Here is a 15,030-nt window from a genome sequence, read left to right as displayed (position 1 = left end):
AGCTGTTACTCACAATATGTCAGGAAGTATGGTGGTTACCTATTTTAAGGTTGAAAAGTTAGGTTACAGAACTGTGTCTAGAGCTAGAAGATGGCTCAGCAGTTAAGAGCACAGGCTGCTCCTGCAGAAGACCGATGGGTTCCCAGCCCCCACACCGTGGCTCACAACCATCTGTAACTCGGTTTCAGGAGCCCCAACACTTCTTCTGGCCTCTTCTGGCACACATGCAGGCACAGCACTCATACATAGAAATAAAAATGAATAAACCTGAAAAATAAACCCAGCTTCATGCAGTATGCTTATGGTTCCATTTTCACAAATACATTTGGAGGTGAGGCTATAACTCAGTTGGCCGAGCACCTGCCTGGCAAGCACAAAGTCTGGGGCTGAGTTCCAGTTCTACATAAGTAGAGTGTGGGAGTGCCCGCCTGTAACTCCAGAGCCTGAGAGATGGAGGGAGAAGGACCCGGAGTGAATTCAGGGGTAGCCTAGGCTTCACAAGACTGTCAAAACAAATTAAAAAATGCAGTTTCTATATAAGAACTCATAAAGGTTTCAGAAATTTTTGCCTTAAATTTTCAATAATTATAATTGAAATGATTATGGGAAAATTATGGGAAAATAATGATTATTAAAGTGATTATGGGAAAATGTGGGAAGCATTGCTTTTCCCATTGCTGCCTGCTGTCAACTTTCTGTGTTAATCATGTATTTCTTTTATAATAAAAAGTATTTTATATTTCATAATACCAAGCTAGCGGTATTGAGAGATATTTAAATTTTCCTTGAGTCAGTGCAATTCCTTACTGATTTTTCTTGCTTTGTATCAAGCACGCATGTTCTTGTGGTACCCCCAGAGGCCAAGTTCGTATGTATATCCTGCAAATAGTTCCAAATCTCCAGATCCTCACTCTCTGCACATGAAATGTCACTTGCCATTTATTCCAAGACTGTATACATGTCTTTTGTAGATTCCATGCACTTCAGTATCTTGGGATCCCCTTGAGAGAGGTTATTGGGCTTCACATGCCTGTTGGATGCCAGCATCTGACACAAGTCCCTGGTCTTGCTAGGAGTTGCAAACTGCCTGGGAGCTGACTAGAACCAGTGCTGCCTTTGGGTCACCCTCAGTACAACCTGATGAAAAATTTCACTTGGATTTTTGCTCCAAACCCACAGAGATTAAGAGTCCTCTAAGGCCCAGCTCTTGGTTTTAAGTTGGCCCCTCTCCTTACAGCTGACTGGTAGAATGGAACTCTCTTGAAAACAGAAAAGTAGAGAAATGTGGAGAGCCTAGTTGAGAACTCATTACCTGGAACTAATGATAACTTTTCCAAACATGTGGCTTTGAATTCATTGTCCAACCACTTAAGTCGCTGCTGTCTTCACTTATGTCCAGGCAAGAAACTGAATATTTTTAAGAGGAAGAAGCAAGATCTGCTTTGCCTTGATAGAGAGGTAAGAAGTTACGGTAATGTGATTTGATTTCAATAAAAACAAAAAGTTTTCTCTCCTATAGATGCTAGGAACAGCCTGATGATACTCAACTTCATTGGAATGACTCCCCATGGCAACCATAAGAATTCAAGGCCATCTTTGAAATCAGAACTTTGAAGAGTAGATTAACTGGATAGGGATGAGAGACTAAAGGGAAGAAATGGTAAGATGTGATTATGTTTAAAATGCATAATATATTTAAAAGTAGTTGTCTACACCTATATTAACACCATGTACAATGAATATATACACCAATAAGATATTTTTTAAAAATAAAAGAAAATGGGATACCATTTTTATACTGCAGATGAATATGTGAGCTTTATTAGGCCAGATCCAATGCAGACAGAGATGAATTAGAACCAGCTTAGTATCTTTTACAAGCGCTTTCTTAAGTTGTCAGCATATTTCAAGCTGAGATTCATAAAATCAACTTACTGGGTAAATGACAATATTAAATAATATTGGGTCAATAATAATATTAAAATGACACAGAATAAACATGTTCAGTCAAGTCTGTCATAAGTGAAGACACTTCCAAACCTAGTCATGTGATGTCAGGTGAGTGTTTTTAAACTTTTAAAAATGTCCTTGATGTTTACATATACATGCTGCTTGATGTATTCACGATGGAAAATGCTTTCTTCTTATGATTTGAATAATTATTTATGGAGCATACTATAGCTTGCCATGACTAAATCGCCCAATACCTGGCACACAGGCAACAGGTGAAAGCTATAACATAGTGTCTTTATGTAATAGATAATTCAAAGGAAGATACTATTAGATCTGGGTATGGTGCCTCATGCTTGTCACCCAGAAATCGGCGACAGAGGCAGAGATCGAGGGTATCTTTCACTATATACTGAGGATGAAGCCAGCATGAACTGCATTAAATCCAGTCTCACCTCTGACACATGCTTTAAAACATCTTTGACTCATCCCAGATCACCCGGTACCTCTTAAAATACTGTCTTCATTTGTGAGAAAGTCAAAAGTATAGGACATCTTATGTTATCAAAAGGGCAAGATAACATAAAGAAGCCGTCAGCAGATGTTATATAAGATTCAGGGTGTATATAAGGTAAGGTATGAAAGATAGATGTAACCAAGGGTAAGTAGACCACAGAAGGAAATCATTCCAACTGAGGAGGAAAAGTCTGTAGTGGAAGATTAGCAGGAATTTGTGTCAGAACCACGGACAGCTCCAGAAACCCAGAGACGACTCGCAGGGCGTACTCCCAGAAACCCGACGCGGTTTCAGCACCGGGGACAGCTCCAGGAGCCCTGCTCGCCACCAGAACCCCTGCTGACACAGCTAAGGTGTCCTGAGGATTCATGCTGACAGGCACAAAGACTGGCGGCCTGAAAACCACCTTTAGTATTGTCGTTGAGTCTCAATAGGCTTGTCTTGAAGAAATACTGAGCTTTTGTATTTATAGAAAACATTTTTTAATTAAAAATGATGTGTGTGTCTGTGGGTACATACATTTATGGAGGGCAGGGGATAACCTATGAGTCGGTTCTCTTGCACCATTGGGTCTTTAGGCTGGGTGCTGAGTGTTTTCACTCACTGAATCATCTTTCTGACTTAACAGTTTTCAATTATTAATACTACTACTACTACTATTATTGTGTTTTGTGCATAATATGCTGGGGGCCACAGCATGCATGTGGACATTAAAGGACAGCTTTCCAAAGTCAGTTCTTTTCTTGCATCAAGGTTTCCAGGAACAGAACTCAGATTGTCTGACTTGCAGGCCAAGCTCTTTCACCTGCTGAGCCATCTTTCCAGCCTCTAAATGTTTTTTGCAGTTTTATTTTATAGAAGTGATTAACGCCAATTGCATGCTTAGGCATCTTTCTTTTTGGTCAGGAGTATGTTTCAGAGATTGGTCAGGGAGGATGCTAGGCTCATTTACTTACAAAGTAGCACTCCAGTATATAAACAGGACTTTATGTATCGGTTTTATTGTTGGATGTTAGCAATGTTGAGATACTTTCGTGCCAAAAGTGCTGCTATTAAAGTAACCGCTCTAGCAGTGGCCACACTCTAAGATCTGATAGATGTTGGTTGCTATTTCCTTTCCCAGGAGTCAACACCCATCTAGGCTCCCACCAAAGTGTGTGACAACCACAAGGTGAAATTTAATATGTCCAAATAAATGTTCATATTCATGACAGCTCTCTGGCTGTAAAACAGGTATTTCATTTTTTTTTTTTTATTTTCCAGACAGGGTTTCTCCGTAGCTATTTTGGTTCCTGTCCTGGAACTAGCTTTTGTAGACCAGGCTGGCCTCGAACTCACAGAGATCCGCCTGCCTCTGCCTCCCGAGTGCTGGGATTAAAGGCGTGCGCCACCACCACCTGGCCAGGTATTTCATTTTGACTTCAATTTCCATTTCTTTGTTTCCTAATAAGAGAAAAATTTCTAGTTTTAAGTTATTAGTTACTTTTGGTGAAAATGTGCCTTTAGGACAGGGGTTCTCAGCTTGTAGGTCATGGCCCCTTTGGGGGTCACAATCAGACATCCTGCATATAAGATATTTACATTATGATTTATAACAGTAGCAAAATTACAGTTATGAAGTAGCAATGGACTAGTTTTCTGCTTGGGGGTCCCAATAGCACTGAGACTGTATTAAAAGGGTTACGGCATTAGAAAGGTAGGACTTTATCTCATTTTTTTAAACTGGAAAAGAATATGCTTTCTGTACCAATCAACCAATGACTTTGTATGTTCTGTGAAGGAACCCCTTGTCAGTAGCATGCACTAGGGACATTTTTCCAACTTGTGATTTTTATCTCTTTGGTAACCAGAATCTCTTCAGATCATGCAAATTTTTAAATTTTATGAGTTTTAGTTCTTTGAAAATTTCACCCTTTTATTGAAAATAGATTCTTTGTGCACAAAATATATCCCAGTTAAGGTTTCCCCTCCCTCTGCTTTCCCCAGTCCTCCCCACCTTCTCTCCCATCCAGATGTACTTTTTTCTGTCTCTCACTAGAAAAGAGATAATATTAAAATATAACAACATAGCATATATTAAGATAAAACAAAAACTATCACATTGAAGACAGACAGAACAATTCAAGAGAAGGGAACGAGCCCAAGAGAAGGCACAAGAATCTGAGACCCACTTGTTCACCCATTCAGGAATCCATTCAAACAGAAACCTGAAGCTATGAAGCATACACAGAAGACCTGGTGCAGACCCTTGCTGCCTCAGTCTCTGTGAGTTCATGTGCTCATTGATGAGACAGATGGTTTAAGTGCTTTTTCTCTTCTTCTTTATGTTGTTTTATGTATATCACTGTTTTCTAAAAGTTTAGAGATTTTTGTTTTGCATAAATACATTAAATTTGGACATTTCTGTACAGATGTGCAATGATATGAACAGGCTCGCTCTAGCTGCTCTCTCTTATCTGCCTCACACTCATGCCTACCCATTTCTTCTTCCCAATCGGACCTTTTCTACTTGCAAGTCAAACTTTTTGTGCAGTTCTTTCTTGCATAGGTAGCCACAGCTGCGCTGTGTTCTGGATTTCATTATCCTGCTGTAGACAGGGTTTCACAGGACTCCTCCCCATCCTCCAGCCTCCCCATTTATGTGTGTGTGTGTGTGTGTGATGTTATGTGTGACTTCTCTGGCCATAGGAATTTTTTCTTTGTAGTTGGTGTCAGTTACTACAGAAACTCATAACTAACCCAAATGCTGAGGATAAATGACTGTTCAGTGCTCAGCTCTGACTGGGACATCTGCATTGCATTTATATTTTCATCTGATCAAAACCTGAGCTTGTGTGTGTGTGTGTGTGTGTATGAGTTTATGTGTATGTGTGTGATGTAGGCTTTTTCTTTATTTTTATTTTGTCATAGATAACAAATTAACCAGGCACAGACTTTTCTGATCCGCGTGGAGTGTTTTCCCACCATTTCAACACTCAGCTGTTTTTTTTTTTCCTTCTTGTCATTCAGAAATAAATTGAAATGTTACTTTCCTGACTGGTGAATTGTTCTTTGATTCTTAAAAATAGCCTCCTCCAGGCCTGGACAGCTATATGCATCCTTGACCCACTATTTCTTCAGCATCCATGAAATTATCTGTGTGTGTGTGTGTGTGAAAGGTCGACAGTGGCTGACTTCTCAATCTCTCTCCACTGTAGTTTTGGAGACAGGGTCTCTCACTGACCCGTGGGTTACCAGTTTGGACAAGCGAAATGTCCAGTGAACTCCAGAGACCCACACACCTCCTCCCCAAAGCCAGTGCAGGAGTTACAGCTGTGTACATTTGACCTTTTATTTGAGTTTTTAATCTCTCTTTACCTAGAATGTAAAAATTTCAAGAGGTTGCAAACAAATGCTCATTTTTCACCGTTTTATTTCAAGCACTTGGTACAGATTATAAACTAGATATTTGCTGCCGAATCAGCTGAAACACTGTACTCTACACAAGACACTGAATCCCCAAGTGTTAGTAGCATAGGACGGGACCTATCAGGATTCCTTTGAACAAGTTACAATCATGAGCTCCAGCACAGTCGCAGGTAAGCACGGTTGGATCAATGTCCATCCATCTAAGGTAGTAAGAACAAACTTGATGCTCATTTAGAATACTCTGTGGACCCTAAATTATGCTAAATGTACAAAGTTTCTTTCCTCTAAAAAGGCTGCTGGGCATGGAGTAACTCACTGGGTAGCAGTGTTTGCTAAGCAAGCTTGAATACCTGAGTTTTAATACGCAGTCTGGTTGCAAGTAAGGCAGAGGCAGGTGAATCCTGAAGGCTCATTAACCAGTCAGCCTACTGGAAACTGTGAGCTGATAGTTCAGTGAAAAGTTCTGTCGTAAGGAAAAAAGACGGAGAGTGGTCGAGGAAGACACTACTCTGTCCTCTGCATGCACACTTACAGGTGCATATGCACACTCATGTGCATGCAAAATGCACACATGCACACACTTGTATGCACACACACATGCACATACATCTTCAGAGAAAAACAGAAACACACACGAAACTATTGTCATTCTGGGAGAATTCCCTTCAACCAGGCTTTATGAGTCTTAGTTGCTGTATTGTTCTAGTTGAGGCAAGGAGATGGAAAGATGGCTCAATGCTGAAGAGCTCTTGTTGCTTTTGCAGAGGGCACAGGTTCCATTTTCAGCACCTGCATGACAGCTCACAACCATCCACAGCTCCAGTTCCAGGTGCATTATCCTGACCTCTGTGGGCACCAGACATGCTTATGTGCAGGCTAAATACTCATACACATAAAACAAATACATCCAAATGCTCTCCTCTACCCAAATTGTCTTTCATCCACATGGTTCTCACAGAGCTGGTCAACTTCATTCCTAATGTTGTCATCATCTCGAGCCATGTAGTCACAGAGGAAAAGTGTTATGGAAAGATTATTATCCTGGCACCTTTTTCTAATATTGACACATTTCCTTTAGAGATGAGCCCATTTAAGGGAGATAAGCACAGAAAAGGCTGTTGTAAGTCTTCTCTTATTTAAAATAGTGCACACAACTTGTGAGATTTTGAAAGGTTTTTGAAGAAAGAAATTTGACCCAGAAACAATCATTTAAGGTCATCAAAAGTAAGAAAATAAGCATCATTCCTTATTTTATAACCACATTCTCATTTATTGCTGTACTTAAATATCATATGAAGGGGCTGGGCTGTGGCTCAGTAGGTATAGCACTTAACTAAGATGGGCAAGGCCCTGGGTTCAATTCTCAGTAGTAAAAAACTAGCAAACAAACAAAAACTAAATATTCATAGGGACCAAAGGCTTTGTGAGGATGGATTTCATTCTGCTTCATCCTTTTCAAGTTTTATTATTTTATATTGTGTGTATGATTGTTTTGCCTGCATGTATGTCTGTATACCACATGTGTGCCTGGTGCCCTCAGAAGTCAGAAAGTATTGGATCAACTAGAAATGGGGTTACAGATGGACGAGAACTGCCATGTAGGTGCCAGAAATCAAATCCAGGTCCTCTGCAAGAGCAGCCAGTGCTCTTAACTGCAGACTCATCTTTCCTGCCCCTCACCTCGGCTTTATCAATGCAGTAGTAGATGTTCATAAAGGTTGGATGTCTTGCTTAAAATTGCAGACCTGCCAGGTGGCAGTGGCACACGCCTTTAATCCTAGCACCCGGGAGGCAGAGGCAGGCAGATCTCTGTGAGCTTGAGGCCAGCCTGGGCTACAAGAGCTAGTTCCAGGACAGGCTTCAAAGCTACAGAGAGACCCTGTCTCAAAAAGAAGTTGCAGACTTAGTAAATTCTCTGTGTGTGTCAATTTTCCATTTCTGGTTTTGTAGTTTTCCAGTTTCTCCTTATTGCTTGGCCTGATGCAGCTCAACCCCTTGCTAAGTTGATTCAGCTCCAAGAAAGTTTAACCATAGATGCCTTTATACTTCAGAACAGACTAAGGTCTTTATAAACATATGTCTTTCTTTACTTAGATGGAGAGATCTCTGCAACTGGCCAATCGGTCCACTGACCAGGATTTTATCCTGCTGGGTTTGTCTGCCAGGAAAGACATCAGGGACGGTCTGTTTGTTATTTTTCTGGCCCTCTACCTGCTGATACTCTTGGAGAATATGCTCGTTATCTCCCTCATCTGCAGCCACCTTGAGTTACTCCACAAGCCCATGTACTTCTTCCTGGGCCACCTCAGCTGCCTGGAGATGTGCTATGTGTCCGTCACCATGCCCAGCTTGCTCATGGGCCTGAGGTCCAGCCCGTGCCACATGTCCTTCACATCCTGCATGGCTCAGTTGTTTTTATTCATTTCTTTCATTGGTACCAAGTGCACCCTGCTGGCCTCCATGGCCTATGACCGCTACGTAGCCATCTGCCATCCGCTGCACTACCCACTGCTCATGAGGCCTCAGGTCTGCTGGGGATTGACTTTGTCCTCCTGGGTGGGTGGACTGGTGGTCTCTGTGATCAAGACCACATGCATTGCGAGTCTGTCCTACTGTGGCCCCAATGTCCTCAACCACTTCTTCTGTGATGCACCTCCTCTTCTTAACCTGTCCTGCACCCACGTGGTTCTCATAGAGCTGGTCGACTTCATCTCAGCCATCGTCATCTTCTGTGGGTCATTGCTAGTTGCTCTGGCCTCTTATGTGGCCATCAGCAGGGTGCTGATCCAAATGCCTTCAGCAGCTGCCAGCCACAAAGCCCTCTCCACCTGTGCCTCCCACCTCCTTGTGATGGGCATCTTCTATTCTGTGGTCCTCTTTATGTATTCCAGGCCCAGACGTATCAGATCCACAGAACTCAACAAGGTACTGTCAATCATCTACACAGTGGCCACTCCCCTGTGCAGCCCAATCATCTACTGCTTGCGGAACAGGGAGGTCCATGCAGTACTGAAGAAAATCCTCCGTCTGTGCTGAGATGCTCCAGAGAGCTGATGCCATCCCTCTCCTGGTTTGAAAAAATTCATGGCCAAATACACATAAGGAAAATTCAAAGGCAGAGAGAAACATGGCAGAAGTTTCTGGAACATTGTATAAAGAGACTTCATAAAATCAACATGAAAAATAGGAATATTATAGGGACTGGCAAGATGGCTCAGTGAGCAGACAATTGCTCTCAAGCCTGATGACCTGACTCCCTGGGTCTCACTTCATAGAAGAAGTGAGTTGATATTCACAGGTTGTCACCTGATCTTCACATGTGCACAGTGGCATGCATATACCCCAATTCACAAGATAGACAAAAAGAAAGAGTCTTTCTGGGTGGTAGTGGCACACACCTTTAATTTCAGCACTCAGGAGGCAGAGGCAGGCAGATCTCTGTGAGTTCGAGGCCAGCCTGGTATATAAGAGTTAGTTCCAGGACAGATTCCAAAGCTACATGAAGTAACTTTGCCCTGAAAAACAACAAAAACAACAAAAAACCAAAATAAAAAAAACATAAAAGAAAGTTTTACTAATTAAAAGGGTTACTATAGCTGTGATAAAACACCATGACCAAAGCAACTTGGAGAGAAAAGGGTTTATAAGGTGTACTCTTTCTCATCACTGTTCATCATTGAAGGAAGTCAGGACAGGAACTCAAGCAGGGCAGGAACCTGGAGGCAGGAGCTGATGCAGAGGCTATGGAGGAATGCTGCTTACTGGTTTGCTCCTTATGGCTTGCTCAGACTGCTTTCTTACAGAACCTAGGACCACCATCCCTGGGACAGAATCACCTACAGTGGCCCATGTTCTTACCCATCAACCACTAATTAAGAAAATTCCCTGCAGTTTTCCCTATAGCATGATCTTATGCAGGCATTTTCTCATTTGAGGTTCCTTCTTTTTAGGTGACTAAGTTTATGCCAAGTTGACATAAAACTAGCTGACACAGAAAGGAAGGAAGGAAGGAAGGAAGGAAGGAAGGAAAGAAGGAAGAAAGAAAAAAGGAAGGGAATATTCCCAAATAAAAACCAAATGAAAATAGTTCTAAACGGGACTATTGATAAAGAAACATAACTGCTCAGTAAATACCAGAAGATGGACATCCTGCCTATTAAATGCAAACTTGAGAGATTATCATTTATTCTTTGTGTCCTAATACACATATGCTACATATATGTGCATGTACAAATAGTTAACATAATACATGTATAAGAATGGTTACTGCAAATTGTGACATTTGGAATAAACATTATGTCGTGATGTTTAGAATAAACATTATGTGAATAAATGAAATGACTGGAAATATCTCAAAGATCCGCTTGAAGATGATTTGCATTTGTAACATATATACTGTGAAAAGCTGTGCACCATTCAAAGATAGAACTGGATCTGTGGTTATTGACACGGGGGAGACAACCCAGTAGGTGATTGGGTGAAGAGACAATTACATGACTGTTCACTCTTATAAGACAGCAGTGGCGGTGACAGTGACATTGGTGATTACTTACACTAATATGCATCTAGGAGGAATTCTGAAGGGATATGTAATGTAGCTAATAGTTGCTAGAAATGTTTAGTCAACGAGCAGGACAGGGAAACTCACATTTTATTTTATTTTACATGTTTATTATTTTGCATTAAGTTTGCATTAGCTTTATAAGCACATTAAGTAAATTATTTTAAAAAGGAAATAAGCTAAGTGTGGTGACTCATGCCTTTGCTCTCAGCGCTCTGGAGGCAGACTCTGGGAGTTCAAGGCCAGCCTGGTCTACAGAGCAAGTTCCAGGCTAGCCAGTGCACATAGTGAGAAATGCTCTCTGAAGGAAAAACAAAGAGGAAATAAAAATAAAACAATGATCTTTCATGAAATGACTTGCTCATCATACTGCAAGATGTTGGAAATTTTTATTTTAAACAGTAGTTTAGGTTAACAGTTACTCTAGAGAAATGGGTGTACTCTAACTATGTTTATGAGAATATTAAATGGTATTAACTGAGGAAAAAGTGAAATAAAATTCTTATCCTCACTGGCTCTTAAGTTGACTTACAAGTTACCAATTTTCAAGGTCCCACATGTGGGCAATACATTGTTGCCACCCACTGTATTTGCTGTAGATAACAAGATTCAGGTTCTCATGCTTCCAGGGCAAATACTGTATCAACTGAACCATCTGCCCAGCCCAGTGATGGACATTTATTTCACACAACATAGATAATTCATTTAATGACACAGTACTCTGTTATGAGATAGTATTCCATTGTGTGAGTATTCTGTACACAGTTGTCTGTAGTGTAGTGAGACAGGAACTTATAAAGCCTCAAACTCACTATATAGCTAAGGATGACCTTGAACTCCCGATCATCCTGCCTGCACCTCTGAGGTTAATATTCTGAATAGAAATGTTTTTAATAAAAGCATAGACTCTTATGAATTTTTTCATAGCTAAGTGGATGCCTGCATTTTATGTTATTTTCTGGGTAAAAGCTGCTTACATTGATGTCATCACAGAATTCATAGAATTTCTAATTTTTCATGCATATGATCAAATGTTCCACAGAAGGTATCCTGAAAACTTGGTTAATATCTTTCATTGCTAATAAAATTTGTTTTGAAAATATTCTCATTCACCTTTGGAGTTTCAGTGTGTACACCCTCAAAATGGTCTCTGCCAACATTGGCGACATCCATGGGCAGCTCTTTAAATTGTTATAAACAGTAACTGAATGAATACTATCTGTTGTTTCAGGTAAACCAATTTCCTCTGAGTTCTTCCCAAGTGAAAACTTCATTTAAAATACTACTGTAGTGGCTGAAGTGATGTCTTACAGTTAAGAGCATATTCTGCTCTTGCAGAGGATCCAACCTCAAGTCCGAGTCACCCACATCAGGTGGCTCACGACCATCTATAGCTCCAGCTGTAGAGATCCAGTGCTCTCTTCTGGACATTGTAGGCATGCACATATGCATCACAAACACACATACACACACTCACACATTCACACACACACACACACCACCTTAAGTAAACCTATTCAAATATACAAAACAACAACAACAAAAACCTGTTCACCATAGCAGACAGAAAGAATGTTCAAGCTTGGGGATGGTGGGGAGAGCTGGGAAATGCCATCTTCTGGATGTGACAAAGCCACTGTACTCATGATCTCACAGAAGCCATGGTTCTTGACACAAGAGCAATCCAGTCAACATGGGTGGGGATGGGGCTCCTTACCTAGCTGTTGAGCTGTTGGCCACTAAAAGTAAGCCATTTTTCTTTAAGATGTGAACCTTTGGGGGCTGCTCATGCTCAATCAGGCAGCAGTCGCTGGGCTCAGATGATTAAGGAAGAACACACAGAGGAGGAAGGGCACAAGGATCTGAGGGGGTGGGGTTGGGGTATATGATCAAGATACACTGTATACATGAATGTAGTTGTCAGAGAATAAATAGAAGTCTTTCTAAATTTTTAGAATAGTATTCACAGGGGCTGGAGAGATGGATCAGCTGTTAAGAACACTGATGGCCCCTCCCAGCACTCACATGGTGTCTCACAACTTTCTGTAACCCCAGTTCCAGGGGATTTCCCCAAAGCAGAATCAACCCACATGTCCACTAACTGAAGAATGAGCACAGAGAATAGTGAGCATCAATACAATGGATTGTTATTGGGGCCCAAACGGACATAAAGTACTCGATAATGAGGCAATGTGTACAGCTTTCAAAATATGCCAGTCACAACAACCACATATGACATAAAGCCACTACCAAAAAATATCAAAAATCTACAAATCTACAGAAACAGGATACAGGTTGTTGGTTTCTTGGGGTGTGGAGTAGTGACTGGTGGGCATTAGGAATGATTTCTAATATGCCCAGGTTTATCTTCAGGGCAAACAAAATATTCTGGATTTGACAGTGGTGATGATTATGTAATTGCAAACAAGTTAGGAGGAAAACACTACATTGTAGGTGTTTAAGGTGAAATTTATGGTATCTGAATTGTTTTTTAACAAAAAATAGATATTGGTAATTTAAGGTCCCTCTCCGAGGACTTAGACATTTGGTCAACCTCACGACCAGTGCACGGTTCTGTAGAAAGCTACTTGAACTTCCTTGTTCCTTAGACAGTAGATGACTGGGTTGCACATGGGGGTGACCACTGTGTAGATGACAGACAGCATCTTGTTGAGATCCATGGCTTCTATGCGTTTGGGGCGGGCATAGATGAAGATAGTGACTGAGTAGAAAATGCCTACTACTACCAGGTGGGAGGCACATGTGGAGAAGGCCTTGTAACGGGCAGTGATAGAAGGCATGCTCAGAACTGCCCTACCAATAGCCACATAGGAGGCCATAGTCATGAGGAAGCAACCCCAGAGGATGACAATGGCTGAGATGAAGTCCACCAGTTCTGTGAGGGCCACGTGGGTACAGGACAGGTTGAGCAATGGGGAAACGTCACAGAAGAAATGGTTGAGGACATTGGGGCCACAGTAGGACAGGGTGGCAATACATGTGGTCTTGACCATAGAGACCAGTAACCCACCCAGCCATGAAGTCATAGCCAGGCCCAGACAGACCTGGGGCCTCATGAGTATTGGGTAGTGTAATGGGCGGCAGATGGCCACATAGCGGTCATAGGCCATGGAGGCCAGAAGGATACACTCTGTGCCTACAAGGACAATGAAGAAGAAGAGTTGAGTCATACAAGCTATGAAGGAAATGTAATAGAATCCATTCCACAGGCCCATGAGCAAGCTGGGCATGGTGACGGACACATAGCACATCTCCAGGCAGCTGAGGTTGCCCAGGAAGAAGTACATGGGCTTGTGCAGCTCGCTGTGACTGCAGATGAGGTAGATGATGAGTGTGTTCTCCAGGAGCGTCAGCAGGTAGAGAGTCAGGAAGACGGCAAATAGTGCATCCCGTATGTCCAGTCTAGTAGACAATCCCAGCAAGATGAACTGCTGAACCCTGGTCATGTTGGCCAACTCTGGGAATCTCTCCATCTGTAGAAAGACAAAGAAAATTGTTGACATTCCATCCCTAGTAATACACAGTGAAAATCTGGGAAGATGTTCAGAGCGCTTGGAGATCCCCTACATGTTTTTCAGTCTAGCATCTGTTGGGGTTGTTATCGTGAAAGGCACTGCGTCTATCTCGTTCTTACTGAATCTGTGACTTCATATAGAGCATCCAAGAGTTGGGAGAATAATGCATAGTATCCCTGAGTATATATTAAAGCCAAGCAAGTGAATCAGTGGGCAGTAAATTACTCTTCTGAATAAAAAAGGTTATGGGCCTTGCCAGGTGTGGTGATTGTTTAATTACAGCAAACTTGGGGGAGTTAGAAGCTTTCCTAGTCTATACAGTGAGTCCCAGGTCAGCCAGAGCTTCGTAGTGAGACTGTGTCTTAAAAAATTATGAACCCGGAAGATGGCTCAGTGGATAAGGTGATTGCTGACTAAGCAAGAGAATATTAATTTGAATCTGCAGAAATGCTATAAAACCAGATATTGTGACTTATATCTGTAGTTTGAACACTCCTATGCTAGCTAGGGAGCAGAAAAAAGAGATTTCCCAGAAATCCTAGGGCCAAATAGTCTGTCTTGTACACTGACAAACAGGAAGCTCTGATTTAACAGTTTTGACAGTGAGGACTGATACTCTAGGTTGTCCTCTGACCTCTACATCCATGCCTGCACCTGGGACTGCACACACACATACACACATACACACACACACACACACACAGAGAGAGAGAGAGAGAGAGAGAGAGAGAGAGAGAGAGAAACACCCCCAGACACACACACACAGAGAAACACTCCCCACCTCCCTCACAGAGAGAGAGAAATACACACACACAGAGATAGAGAGAGACACACACAGAGAGAAACACACACACACATACCACAAAGATAAAAAATCATATTATACTATGTCAGTTTTGGAAATAGTGTAGTCTTTTTGACTGTTTTCTTTTCTTTCAGTAACTGAAACATGCATTGGGTACTCTATAAAGCCTAGAGTAGAGTGATATTCTCTCCTTCTCAGTCCTATTTCTCCTCCTCTTCATCCCTCATCCTCCTCTTTTGCTTTTCCTGACCCT

At 41.7% G+C, this 15,030-nt stretch overlaps 2 protein-coding genes across 2 annotated transcripts; one reads left to right on the top strand and one right to left on the bottom strand.

Moving 5' to 3' along the window:
- The first annotated feature begins 7,969 nt into the window (after positions 1 to 7,969).
- Positions 7,970 to 8,911, top strand: LOC130869580 (olfactory receptor 5-like). Its single transcript, XM_057761866.1, has one exon. The coding sequence runs from the start codon at positions 7,970 to 7,972 to the stop codon at positions 8,909 to 8,911; it is 942 nt and encodes a 313-aa protein (XP_057617849.1).
- Positions 8,912 to 12,991: 4,080 nt separating this feature from the next.
- LOC130869582 (olfactory receptor 5) lies at positions 12,992 to 13,930 on the bottom strand. The gene has a single exon (XM_057761869.1). The coding sequence runs from the start codon at positions 13,928 to 13,930 to the stop codon at positions 12,992 to 12,994; it is 939 nt and encodes a 312-aa protein (XP_057617852.1).
- Positions 13,931 to 15,030: the final 1,100 nt, after the last annotated feature.

This window comes from Chionomys nivalis, chromosome 2, assembly GCF_950005125.1.
Source record: "Chionomys nivalis chromosome 2, mChiNiv1.1, whole genome shotgun sequence".
Classification (NCBI taxonomy): Eukaryota; Metazoa; Chordata; class Mammalia; order Rodentia; family Cricetidae; genus Chionomys; species Chionomys nivalis.
The sequence above is the reverse complement of the archived record's forward strand: the minus strand, read 5'-3'. Positions and strand labels throughout refer to the sequence as shown.

Bases quoted from the DNA above. Each gene is read 5' to 3' on its own strand.
- LOC130869580 (XM_057761866.1), top strand. From the start codon at position 7,970: ATGGAGAGATCTCTGCAACTGGCCAATCGGTCCACTGACCAGGATTTT.
- LOC130869582 (XM_057761869.1), bottom strand. From the start codon at position 13,930: ATGGAGAGATTCCCAGAGTTGGCCAACATGACCAGGGTTCAGCAGTTC.